The sequence below is a fragment of the Rutilus rutilus genome, assembly GCF_951802725.1.
Source record: "Rutilus rutilus genome assembly, chromosome: 12".
Lineage (NCBI taxonomy): Eukaryota > Metazoa > Chordata > Actinopteri > Cypriniformes > Leuciscidae > Rutilus > Rutilus rutilus.
The window spans coordinates 31,957,211-31,969,680 of NC_140217.1; the positions used below are offsets into that span (position 1 = coordinate 31,957,211).

The 12,470-nt window shown below is 36.3% G+C and overlaps 1 protein-coding gene across 6 annotated transcripts in view; it reads left to right on the forward strand.

Moving 5' to 3' along the window:
• The window catches only part of rad18 (RAD18 E3 ubiquitin protein ligase), a 42,010-nt gene that overhangs the window by 7,475 nt on the left and 22,065 nt on the right, over nt 1-12,470 (forward strand). For all 6 annotated transcript variants that reach the window (XM_084426380.1, XM_084426379.1, XM_084426383.1 and 3 more), the window contains exons 5-9: nt 4,084-4,385; nt 4,811-4,910; nt 8,696-8,877; nt 9,662-9,732; nt 9,904-9,964. In XM_084426380.1, the coding sequence (XP_084282506.1) occupies nt 4,084-4,385; nt 4,811-4,910; nt 8,696-8,877; nt 9,662-9,732; nt 9,904-9,964 (716 nt within the window). The remainder of the gene's footprint in view (nt 1-4,083; nt 4,386-4,810; nt 4,911-8,695; nt 8,878-9,661; nt 9,733-9,903; nt 9,965-12,470) is intronic.

Consider the following 12,470-nt stretch of genomic DNA (forward strand, 5'->3'; position numbering starts at 1 on the left):
TCTAGGTGCCATCAATCTCCTCCGTGTTGTTTGCCCATGAATGTGCCTAATATAGTTGGATGGTGGAGTTTCAGATGGCCATCAGGATGAAGAGAAAGATGCCTTATGGGACAGTGTTTTAATTTCCTGTTTTCTCAGAGTGATGATGTCAAAGGCATGTGTCATCTTTTAGGACAGGGCATTGGGGACAGTTGTTAAGGCCTTTGGTTTAGACATAGCATTGTTTTTTTGTTTTTTTTGCCTTTCTTTGGGTAGTGTATCTTGGGTAGAATATCTTTTTGTGATTTATTACATTCATATATGTGTACATAGTATTGAATTTTAAAAGATCACAATCTCGATTCAAACATCCACGGGATCTTATTCCTAAATGAGAATGATTTGTCTGTCTATTAAACCTTTGACAAGTACGATCACAGCGGACCATTCATATCTGCGCTGATCCAGAGGGAGCAGTTGTCATGTATAGGTATGAAACAGCGTCACAAAGCTGTGGTCTTTTCAACCACACAGTATCATTAGGCTATTTAGTTTACAGTAATTCAAATTGTCACAAAAGTACTCTGATAAAAACACAGTACTATCAAAATTAAATAAAATGTAAAAAAACGGCTAAACAGAGGAGAGTCTACTAGCAAAGAGAGAGCACGACAGAGCTTGTAATAAAACGAAAATCAACATTGGCTTGGCTTTTCTGATATGGCGAGAACTTAGGGATTTATGATGATGTAAAGGCGAGCGAAGTGAGTTAGGTATTTTATTGGACAGATAAATTGCCATATGTCGCTCTCTAACAAAGTTCATTGTAAAGCATTATATATTGTGAAGGCTCATTTCATAGCGCTTTGTAGCGCTGTGTTGGAATTTATTTTCCTAGGAAGTACCGTGTTTATTAATGAAGTAAAGTCTTCAGCTAGTCAGCTTAAGATCCTTCCCATCTAAAATCGCTATATCTCTTAAGCCTAGTAGTGAATGTTTTATGAGCAGGGTTAACCATATTCTCATAACCACACAGTCACGCAGAGCCGAAGCACAACCAAAACAATGATCTTCCACAAAATGCATGCAGTTTTGTTTAACCAATAGAGGGCCAAAATATTCATAGACTGCAGAAATTAGCATTTTGTCAGAACCTCTTGTAAATGACATGTTATTGAGTGTAGTTGTCTATTCAGAATCATGGGTGAATTGTGATCTCTATTTTAGAGATCTTTGATCTTCTAGTTTTTCCAGAATCGTGCAACTCTAGTTCATAGTATTTTTTTTTTTTTAAAGAATTTGTGGAATAATCATGTTTTAGGTAAGCGTAGTGCCCATTAGCAAAGATGGCAGATTTCCAATCTCCTGCTGTCCTGTGCCAGGCATTGAGTTGAGTGGGAAGGCTAGTTTTCTCCCTATATTATAGACCTTTTTTGTCACAATGAGTGCAATTAGCCTTGTGTTTCCAGGTCTGAATATCGACCCGTCTGAGCTACTGCTGTTGCAAGCTCATTGTCTTTGACTTTTCCTTCTCTTGTTGTCACAAGATCAAGGAGCTTCCAAAAGAGATCCAAGTTTTGAATGAATGAATTTTCACTTCCATACAAACTGGAAAAGCCTGTTGTTTTTTCTGCCTTTGTAGGCTTTTTATTCTTAAATCCGGGATGTTATACTCTTCATTCATGGCTATACTTTATAAACCTGTTCAAAACTGCTGTTCCACTTTGTCCTGTTTTCTTAGCTGTAATGTGCTGGTGATTATGCAACATATGTGGTTCACTACAGCAATGCATTTTCTCTGTGGGTTCAGTTTGCCTTACTAGATTCACATCAGTGCTTTGGGGACTGAAAGTAGACAGGATTTTCTGTGAAGGGGTCCATGAAGGTTTTTTATGGTCCTGGCTGGGTGGGTAGTTATGCCTTTAGGTACAAGACTGCAATTGAATTTTAAAAGCATTACTGAAGAAAGGCCAAGCAATTAGGACAGTTTGTTGTTTATAAGTTTAAGGGATCAAATCATAATTTTTTTTTTTTTTTTGCATGCAGTCCCTTTATTAGGTTAGTCAAGGTTATTTCTCCAAACAACCATTTTCTACCATCTGTCTGATCATGTTTTGTCTTTTTTTGCTGCTGTGTCTTTAAGACTTCTACAAAAACCGCCTGTTTACATGTAAAACGAGTAACAGTGTGCACCCAGTGGCATAATTTACACATGATGATATTTCAGAAGCACATATTACACACATACTCTTTGAACACATTTTCCCAATTTTGCCTATAATCAGTGCATAAAATGCGCATCCTGAATCCTGGTATTTAGGCTGTTCGGCTCTTGTTTTACAATCTTTCTTGACATTTTCATTTACTCTCAACTGACTGCAAAGAACCTACAAAAGCACATTTGTTAATTCGTTCAGGGGCCAGAGGTATTATTTTGGGATATACAGTAGATCCACATAGTGAGTTTTTAATAACATCAGTCACGGTTCCATCCTATAAATGGAGCTTTCAGAACATGTATTAAATCTCATTTTTAGCTTAACAGGAAGATGGGGATTGAGGCTTTATCTCTCCTTTTTTCTTAGGGTAATGGGTGAAGATTGGATTTTATTTCCTTTTTTAGTTTGTGGGTTTGATGAGATGTTAGATCTTTTCTAATAGCATTGACACATAAGGAGGAAAACTGATGTCACTCTTCAGATGTTAATGTAGACCAAAAATGGTCACAACCACTTTAATACCAATTGGGACACCTTGTTTCTTTTTCTTAAACGTTTAATTTTGTGTGCATATATGTGGACTAACGGTCAAACAAAGAGAAATAAAAGGTTTCAATATGGAAAGTGGCGTTTGCACACCTCATTGACTCCACTTTATGGCTCTGTAATGGCCTCACAGCCACTCACTGCGTTTGTTGGCTTTCCACATTTCCACTGGAATTGCGAAACCGACAGGTGCTTGCCTGCATGCATTCACTCTCTCTCACACTTCCTTTTATGTACTCTTTTTCTCTTTCTCGCTCCTTCTGCACTTCTGTCGTCCCCTCAAATTATTTTTCACTATTTCGTCTCTCACTCTCCCTCAGTGGGGAAGGGGATATATTCAAAGGCTTACACATTGTACAGAGAAGCACAGTATTGCTGTCAAAAACACTTTAACTGACAAATTGTCACCTTAGTGTCTCAGATGAAGGACGCTCAAACAGCTTTTTTTTTGTGTCCTTGGCCCAGTTTATCGTCTTAGAATGTGTTTTTATATTTTATTTTTATTTTTGATATTAGATATTGTATGTGACTTGCATATACCTTATGACCCAAAGTACGTGGATGACCCTTTTATCGCTGTAATTGTGGGATAGAGCACTTAGGTGTAAAATGTGGTTTATAATTGCTTTGAATACAAATACCGCTCAAAAGTTTGGGGTCAGTAAAGTGTGCATTAAATTTATCAAAAGTGACAGTAAAGACTTTTATTTTGTTTCTATTTCAAATACATTAAATGCTGTTCTTTTGAACTTTGTTCATCAAAGAGTCATGAAAAAAATGTATCACAGTTTGCACAAAACTATTAATCAGCACAATCGTTTTCAGCGTCTATAATTAGAAATGTTTCTTGAGCGCCAAATCATCATTAGAATTATTTCTGAAGGATCATGTGACACTGAAGACTGGAGTAATGATGCTGAACATTCAGCTTTGCCATCACAGGAATAATGTACATTTTAAAATATATTAAAATAGAAAACTGTTAAATTAAATTGTAATATTTCACAATATTACTCTTTTGTACTATATTATTGATCAAATAAATGAAGCCTTAGTGAGCATAAGAGACTTTTCAAAAGCGTTTAAAAAGCTAGTGTATATGGCACAATTCCAGTTTATAGAATAACTATTTTTTTAATGGCCAAAGTATATATATAAAGTGTCAATTTATGTTACTTATGTCAAACTTATGTTAACATGACTAAATCTAATTTAAATATAGGCCTAGTAATGTTTCATAATATGATTAAAATAATAATATGAGTTAACCAGAAACTCCAACACCATTGTCAGCATTCACACTTTTATGAACATGTTGTTTGTAACTCTCCATCTCCAGGCAAAAGTTGTGTCACTCAAATCTGGAATCACCCCCTATTTCACCTCAAACCCCAGCTATGATGATCAAAGGCAAAGCAGCGAGACAGAAGGGCATCAAAAAGGAAGCAAGCACCCTCAGTCATTTTTTCCAAAAGAAGACCACCATGACCCCAGTCAAATCAGAACCAGTGGAGCTGTGCTTACAACAGCCAGGCACCATCAAACTAGAAAGTGTGGAGGAAACTGCAATGGTAAAAGAGGAGAAGATGGATATATCAGTGTTTCCTTCCACATCACAAAGCATTAAGCCGGTGGTTAAAGGTAACTAATGCCACATATGCCATTTTATTGCATTTATATTGTATGTTTGGTATAAACATGCATATTAGTTAAATGTTAAAAATAAAGAACACTTGTAATTGTTTTTCTTGATTTTGTTACTATATATTTAGTTCTTGAATGTGTAAATTGTGGTATTGTCATTTTGTGATTCTCTCACTTTATGTGCTGCCGTCTTGACCAGGTCTCTACGGAAGAAGAGATAGGAATATCTCAATGTGATTTCTCCTGGTTAAATATAGGAAATAATAATAATTGGATTTGAAAAAAATGTTTTTATTCAGTCTAATACACTGTAATTTTTGTCTATTGTCTAAGAAAAAAACCCTGGTTGTCTCCTAATGCTTTTTTTTTCACAGTAAGTGCATTATATATATCTTTAAATCCTTTTAATCTATTTGTTGCAGTGGAATGTCCTGTCTGTGAGGTGTGTGTGCCCGAACAGCACATTAATAAACATCTGGATATGTGTCTGAGCCGAGACGATAAGAAAGAGGGATTGAGAAGGTAAGGAGAATATTTGCCCTGTAATGCAATAGCACTATGTGAAGTTTGATGGAGAAAACGGTCTTATCTTTCTTTGACTGCAGGACACATTTTGTGATTTTTCTAGAGAATCACTAGATGCTGCTAATTGACCTGCTGTTATTCAAATTCAGAATCGTCAGTTTTTGTGCAGTAGGTCAACAAAAAACAAATTAATAATGAATAACTGACATTTCAGACATAATAGTAAAAGATATTGTTCATTTTTGCCAACGAAAAAGAATATCAATCCAGGATCAAATGTGGACAAGGGGAGTGATGCAAATGGCAAAACATTTCAAATATCTTGAAACACCATTTATCTAATAAGTGGAGCAGAACTTATTTCTATATTACATAATGTAATTCTCTTTTCTTCAAGTAAATTGTGCTTTTGTTGTACAAATTGTTTGTCTAGTTGTCCATCAAGCTCAATTTTCTTAGACCTGTTTCGTAGACCCTATACAATTTTTCTCTTATGCATGTGTCTGAGTTAGTTGGATAAAGTTTAACAATTGAACTGATTGCTGAATTTTTTTTTTTCTTGAATAGATTGTTACATTTAAGATAACCTCGTTCTGTGGGGAAAAATGATGGCCACTTAAAAAGTAGCTGAAGAGTACTTGTGGTTAAAGAATGGATTCAATCCTTATTAAATAACATTCCCTATAGATTATAGCTTGTCTCCATCCCTCCCCCTCTACTTACCCACCCCTTTTCACCCTTTTCTGAAGGGCCGACATTTGGTGTGCATGTGTGATTGACAGAAAGAGTGATTTCATTTACTGGACACCTTGAGGGTAACGTGATGAATGAGGGTGTGTGTCAGCACTTCTGTGGCCTTAAGCCCATCCTGACATACTAATGCTACAGGGATGAATGAAATCTGCACCTTTTCATGCTTAACTGTCTATATTTTTGTGTAATAGTGTTGGATCTGATACTTATATCTAATACTTAATATTAGGTATAAGTAATAATTCAAACCTTAGTGATTTCCTTTCTTCTGTGGAACACAAAAGAAGATATTTCAAAGAACATTGGGGTCCAAACTACACTGGACCCCACTGACTTTCATCCCCCCCCCAATATATTGTGTTTTCCACCAAAGAAAATCAGTCGTAAAGGTTTGGAATGGTGGACTGTCCCTTTAATCGCTACAGCTATTTAATTGTACTTCCTGAAGGCTGTTGTATGCAGTATAATTGAAAAAGAAGAAATGTTACTGTGTTAGTCAAATTCAAATTTATGCTACCTTGTAAATTAGCCTATCAGGTAAGGGCGTATACTAAAAGCAATTTGATAAAAAGAAAAATGAAAGAAAAAAAAAGATAGAAAATAGCCTGAAAGAAAATTTTTCAATGTATTTCATGGACATTCCACTTGCCACTTCTTTTCATTGTAGATTTGACACATTTCCTCAAGGATGTCAGGGAAAGATAAAATAATGTATGACCCCTATAAAGATTAGAAAGACAAGTTAACAAGTAAATAGCAATATAGCCAACTACCAGAGCCATGCCATCCTGACAAACTGAGCAACCAGACAATGACTTTTCAGAGAATTGACCAAAGGAACAGCAAAACAATGACTGAGTTGAAGAGCTATTTGGCTGACATCAGAGAAACTGTCCTGATAGCAACAGCCTCTTCACCACTTGAGATTCAGCTCTGGGACAGTGCCTAGGAGAAAGACATTTCTGAGAAAGGCCGGCATTAAATCATGTAAAAGCCATGGGACAAAACCTGAAATATTTTGGTAGTAAATTTTGTAGTCTGACAAGAATTAAGTTCTTTGGCTTAAAAGCAAAGCACTATGTTTGGTGAAAAATACAACCCAGTACCAGTTAACACCTAATCTGCCTCGGTGGCAGTGTCATGTTTGTGGGATTTCTTTTTCAGATGGTGGAACTGGAATGTTTGTTGGCATCAAGGCCCAAATGGATTAAGCCCAATGCATGCAAATCCTTGTTTCAGTCAGCCAGAAATTTGAGTTAGTTACTTTCTCACATGACAGTTGAACAAACTACACTTCAAAACTATAAAGTTATTGGGTTATAGTTAGTATTCTAGACACATACTTGAATCCAATTGAAAATTTGTGCTATGACCTGAACAGTCACTCTCCATCTAATTTGAATTGTTTTACATGTTGTAAAACCGTTAAAAACAGCTGAAACACACACTTGAGGTTCTTGAGGTTCATTTTATATTAATGTGACAAGTTTTTTGCTTTTCTCGAAAACTGTTAATAATAAATGGAATTTCACTTTTAATGGTTTCTAAAGAAAGTTTTATGTTTTTTTGGGGGCCAAGCCCCAAAAGGGCTGTAGCCCCTATTGTATTTGTTAGTTTTCTTCACTATTCTTCTTCTTCTTCCCGAATGGAAGTCTATGGCAGCCCTATCAACGGAACATAGTAAAATGATGAAATCTGGCACACTTGTAGTGATGGTCATGAATGGTAATCTGACCAATTTTGGAGTTTCTAAGACCAACTCTATAGCTCCACCGCCAGTTCAAAAATTCACTTTTCTGAAGGTTATAACTTTTGAACCCTTTGTTCTAGAAAAATTACATTTAGTTCACCCGATTCCTCTCTTCATGCTGATCCAATTCTACATCTTACATTAAGACTCCATCCATTACAGTAGTGGCCATTTTGAAAAGCACAGTATTCAGTTTTTTTTCGATGCTCCTTCTCCAAATTTTATCCCAAATCTGACCAGATGATCTTTGAACTGAGCTGCACAGAAATGTCTGAACAGATGTTTTTATTATGAATAATTTTTGCTCAAAAGTCATGATGTCAAAAGTCGCGAACTTAACAAGTCGACCCAAAATTGGTTCAGAAGGCTGTATCTCGGCCAAACTTTAAACAATCAATATGAAAATTTTGTCCAAAATCGCCTTAGATGATCTTTGGACTGAGCTGCACAGAATTTTTTTATATTTGCTACCGTCTCCAAATGTGACCTTGCCTTTATTTGTTGTCTTATTCCAGTTAGCTTAGCATTCTAACCAGTTGCCATTCTTTCTATTTTGGCTCTTCAGCTATCAGGTCAACCATAAGTTACATTAGCATTAAATTAGGTTAGCATGCTAATCTGGTTAAAATATTAAGAAATGCTTTGATGTGCCCTTTCTCTCACTGAAAGCTCTCCTCGGCAGCCTGGTGAATCTACTGAGTGGCATAACTTACTAAGACACATGCTCCAAACCTTTCAGGTCGTGGGTTCTAATCCCATGTGGCACATGCCCAGACTGCAAGAAGTACTGTGGCCAGAATTGGTGTAAAAGTTGCTTTTGTTCCAGACATTTTCTGAGACAGATCTTATAACGCATTTATATACAATATTTTCGTTTTGAGTTGATTCTCACTTGAACTATGGAACTTTGGCATATCTGTGAACACACATCTTCCCAGTGGCGCAATGAGATGAGTGACAGGCACCTGACCCAGAATTTTGTGGGTTTGAGTCCCATGTGGAACAACTTTCTAAAATTGTGTATAATGTGTCATTTAGATTCCTTTATTATCCAGGTAAGCATTGTACTAATCTTTCTTCCTATTGGATTAGAAATAAATGTGTTTTTGTTCATTTTAAGTTTATTCTCACCTTGGAAGCTGTTCCACATAAAGAACTATAGAAAAATGTTAAACTTTATTTACTCATGGATCCTTTGAAACGGGCTTGGCCCCGTGATGGCTGTTTTTTCCTCTCTCTAAAAATGACTCTGGGACTTGTGTATGCTTTTATGTTTCAGTGGTAGAAGGCGTAAGGGGATGCCTAAGCTGTTGTACACTTTGATTGCTGTTCCAAAGCTCAAGAAGATGCTTAAAGAATGCCACCTGTCCACTCAAGGCAGCAGAGAGCAGCTCGTGCGACGCCACCAGGAATTCACCCACATCTATAATGCACAGTGTGATGCACTCAACCCCAAATCAGGTATAAAATCTGAGATCAATAACCAAATGAGTGAATGGATGGTGAGGCATTCCTTTGAAGGCATTGAAAAACATAGTCGGGATTCCATGTTACATGTAATTCCATCAAACATGAAAATGAATGACAACCATATGCAGTGGCCAAGCCTGAATTGCTGGTAAAAGAGAGTTTATCTGGTACAGTTTCACTCTGTCCAGCGGTTGTAGGCGGTAGAATATAATTTATATGCTGGAGTTAGTCACCCTGTGGGGGACCCTGGCAGAAAGATGACAGGGCTGGTGGAAAAATACAGTAGTTTCATCCCTCAAGTTTTCTTTGAGTTACTGCTTCTCTTCTCACTGACCCTTTCAGAGCGGAATTTATCTCTTTTCATTGAGCTGTCAAAGGTTTCGTTGGAAAGCTTCTATTTTTCTTTTATTCACCTGATGTTACCATGGTTTCTGTTTAAAAGCTGGTCTTGTTTGAGTGTTGTGTTTACCTGGAGTTCTGTTTTGTCATATACAATAGCAGATTGAATTGATAAAATACACTACTCAAATTGCTTTGGGTACCACCAGTTTGTGTGAAACCAGATGGTTATGTTATCAAGAATGATTTGTAAATGAGAATCCTCCTGTGTGCTTTAATAAATGCAAGAAAACCTAGAAGTAGATGCTGTATATGTATTAAAGGGGATCTTTTTTTTTTTTGTATTTGGATAGGTTATATGTTAGTCATTAAGTCTTCTTCAGAAAATGTGGTTGTAGTTTATCGTTAATTTGTTTGCTTTTTCGTTTGACAACAGCTGAAGAAATTGCCAGAGAAGTTGAAAACAACGAGAGGTTAAAGAATCAATTGGACCGTAAACGAAAACCTGTATGTACTGCTATGGATTGTATTTTTTTATGTATATATATAGATATATATATAGATATAGATATAGATATACATATACTGTCAAATCGAATAATCGCATCTAACATAAGTGTTTGTTTTTGAAACAGATTACAGATTTTTTTTTTTTTCTCATAATGTTTTGTTTGACAGGTAATCGTCACTACGAAGAATCAGACAGCTGAAGAAATTGAGGAATTACACTCAATGTACCGTAAGTCCTGACACTGAAACTGACACTAAATAACGAATGAGACTGTTGCTCTTGTCAGTTCAGAGGATGCGCTGTCCTTGCGCTCTTAAAAAATTACGTTTGAGTGATGTCACAACAGGGTCAGATTCATTCTCCTGCTTGTCCTCTGCATTATAATATAAAAATGTCTGTTTGATATATGAACAGAATAACATGGACTACTCAAGGTTGACTGAGAATATGCACTTTTTGTATTTTTGCGGCTAATTATCAGCTAAGGATTTTTGCAAATGTTTTTTTGCTGTGGTTCCAGCACATTATTTTTACAGTGTTTGGGCCATTCTTGATATTACATAATGTGTAAAGTGTACACTAAGTCTTTGTGATGAGGAGGCAGGCTGTCTACGTGTAGTTAAGTTCTGCCATCAAGTTATTTTGGTCATAAAAAAAATCTTATTCTTGTTTTAGTTTTAATGCAAAAATTGCACATTTGAATCACTCATAGCACTTACATCAGCAATGGTTAGATATTCATTTTTATTCTTTAACTGACCCAGAAAGTCAGGACTGAAAGAAAATCCTGCTATCAATGTCAAAATCATTTGTAATATAAAAATATTGTTTAATTACGGTAAATAAGTTTTAGTGTCTATGCTACAGTGAGTTTCTGGGGAGAAAATGGCTGTCAGATTGATGGAACAGCTACGATCATAATCATCAAATATTTCTTTCAGATTTGCTGCTTCAATGTAATGCCATGTATCATCGGTGTGCTCTGCAAGGGCATTTACAATTTCCGTTTCCACCTCGTATATCAGATCTTGTTGTTCAAGTGCAGTTTGGACTCTATGCAGAACTGTGCAGATTTCTGAACTGAAAACAGATTTAGCTACATCTTAAATGAAGTTGCACACTTTCAATTGAAGTTTCTCTCCTGATAATTTCGATATGAATAATCTCACTTCAGTTACCCTCAGTAGTTCTCAGCCAAAATGTTTTCCAGAAACCTTTGCCTTTTGTGACTCCAAGTTCACTAAGCAGCTTGAATGTGTGTATGAGGGAGAGAGAGGGGAAGGTAGAAAGATCCCTTGAGGAGTTGGAGAAGGTGATCAATACGACAATACCAACAGGGTCCCAAGATCGATCTTACCTCATTAAATGTTCCAATCTGCTTTAGAGACCCAGCTTAGAATGCTTACGCCGAAAAAATCAGACAATGGGCTTCAAGCTTTAAAGATACTGTCCACTGTTTAATGAACTTTTGCTGAGAGGGCTTACTTTTATCCCGTCCATCATTTTGTGTATGAGTCGTTATTTTAAGTCGGATCTTTTCATTCAATTGGTTGATCTGCTTCACAAAACTGATATGAAAGATTCGTTCACAATTAGGCTAAAAACTCGTTCCAGTTGTAGAAGTTAACAGCCTAATAAAGGAGATGATTATCATTGAAAAACAATGTTCCTCACACAAAGCTATCGTATGACTCCAGAAGACTTTAAACATAGTGCACAAGCCTTATATGGACCGTTTTATGGCATTTTGGACGATCTTTTTTTTTTTTAAGCTTGAAATCCTCCATTTGTATGGGGACTAATGACAAAAGTGCCCAGTAAAAATCTTTTTTTGGGTTCCATGGAAGAAAGTACGACATATAGGTTTGTAACGAGTTGAGGATCTGTAAATTATTCTTTTTTTGGGGAACTATTCCTTTAATTGTTTCTGTTTATGGATGTTTATTCTCACACATGTCTTCACATTTCCTAATGTTGTGCCCTCTGTTACCTTTAACTCTTAAGGTTTAGTCCCTAGTGCTCAAACCCAACCCATGTTTCTATTTCACATGCACAGTTTACAGCTGTTAGTCCCAGTGGCGTCTCTGCCATAATGAAAAGCCACTTACCCTAGCAACCTTATCCCAGAGGTCAACATTAGAAACAAAGCCATTTAAGGTGGATTGGTGTAATTTTCGCCAAGTGTGAAAACATTGTAATCGTGTAAAATTGACTTAGCAGGAAAAGACTAAAGCCACTGTGCGATTAGAGAAGCCAGACTGTGATGTCTGAGACAGGTTGTTGAAATATTGATGCGCAGCACAGATGGGTTCTATAAATAGAGCCATGCTGAGATAAACTCTTGATTAATCATCAAAAGGGCTTGATGATTCACCAGCCTCATGGAGTGTCCGATGACCGGGGAAATGATGCGGGGTGAATAAGACACACACCCAGAAATCTAGCTTTTCTATACAGGTTGATCTTAAATAATGAAACAAAATGTTTCATTCAATCATTCGTTTTTTGTTTCATTTATTCATTTTTTTGTTTCATAGATGTTTGAAAAGTTTGATCATTTGCAGGATGAAAATTCAGTATCTGAAAAATGTAATGTGTAAACACTATGGGAATAGAGAAATCTAATTTCAATTTTGGAGAATAAATAATGTCTTTTCCCCTAGGATGTGTGTTTACGAGGACCCACATTCTTTTTTTCTCTTGAAACATATAGCATTATACCTTTTATTTACTC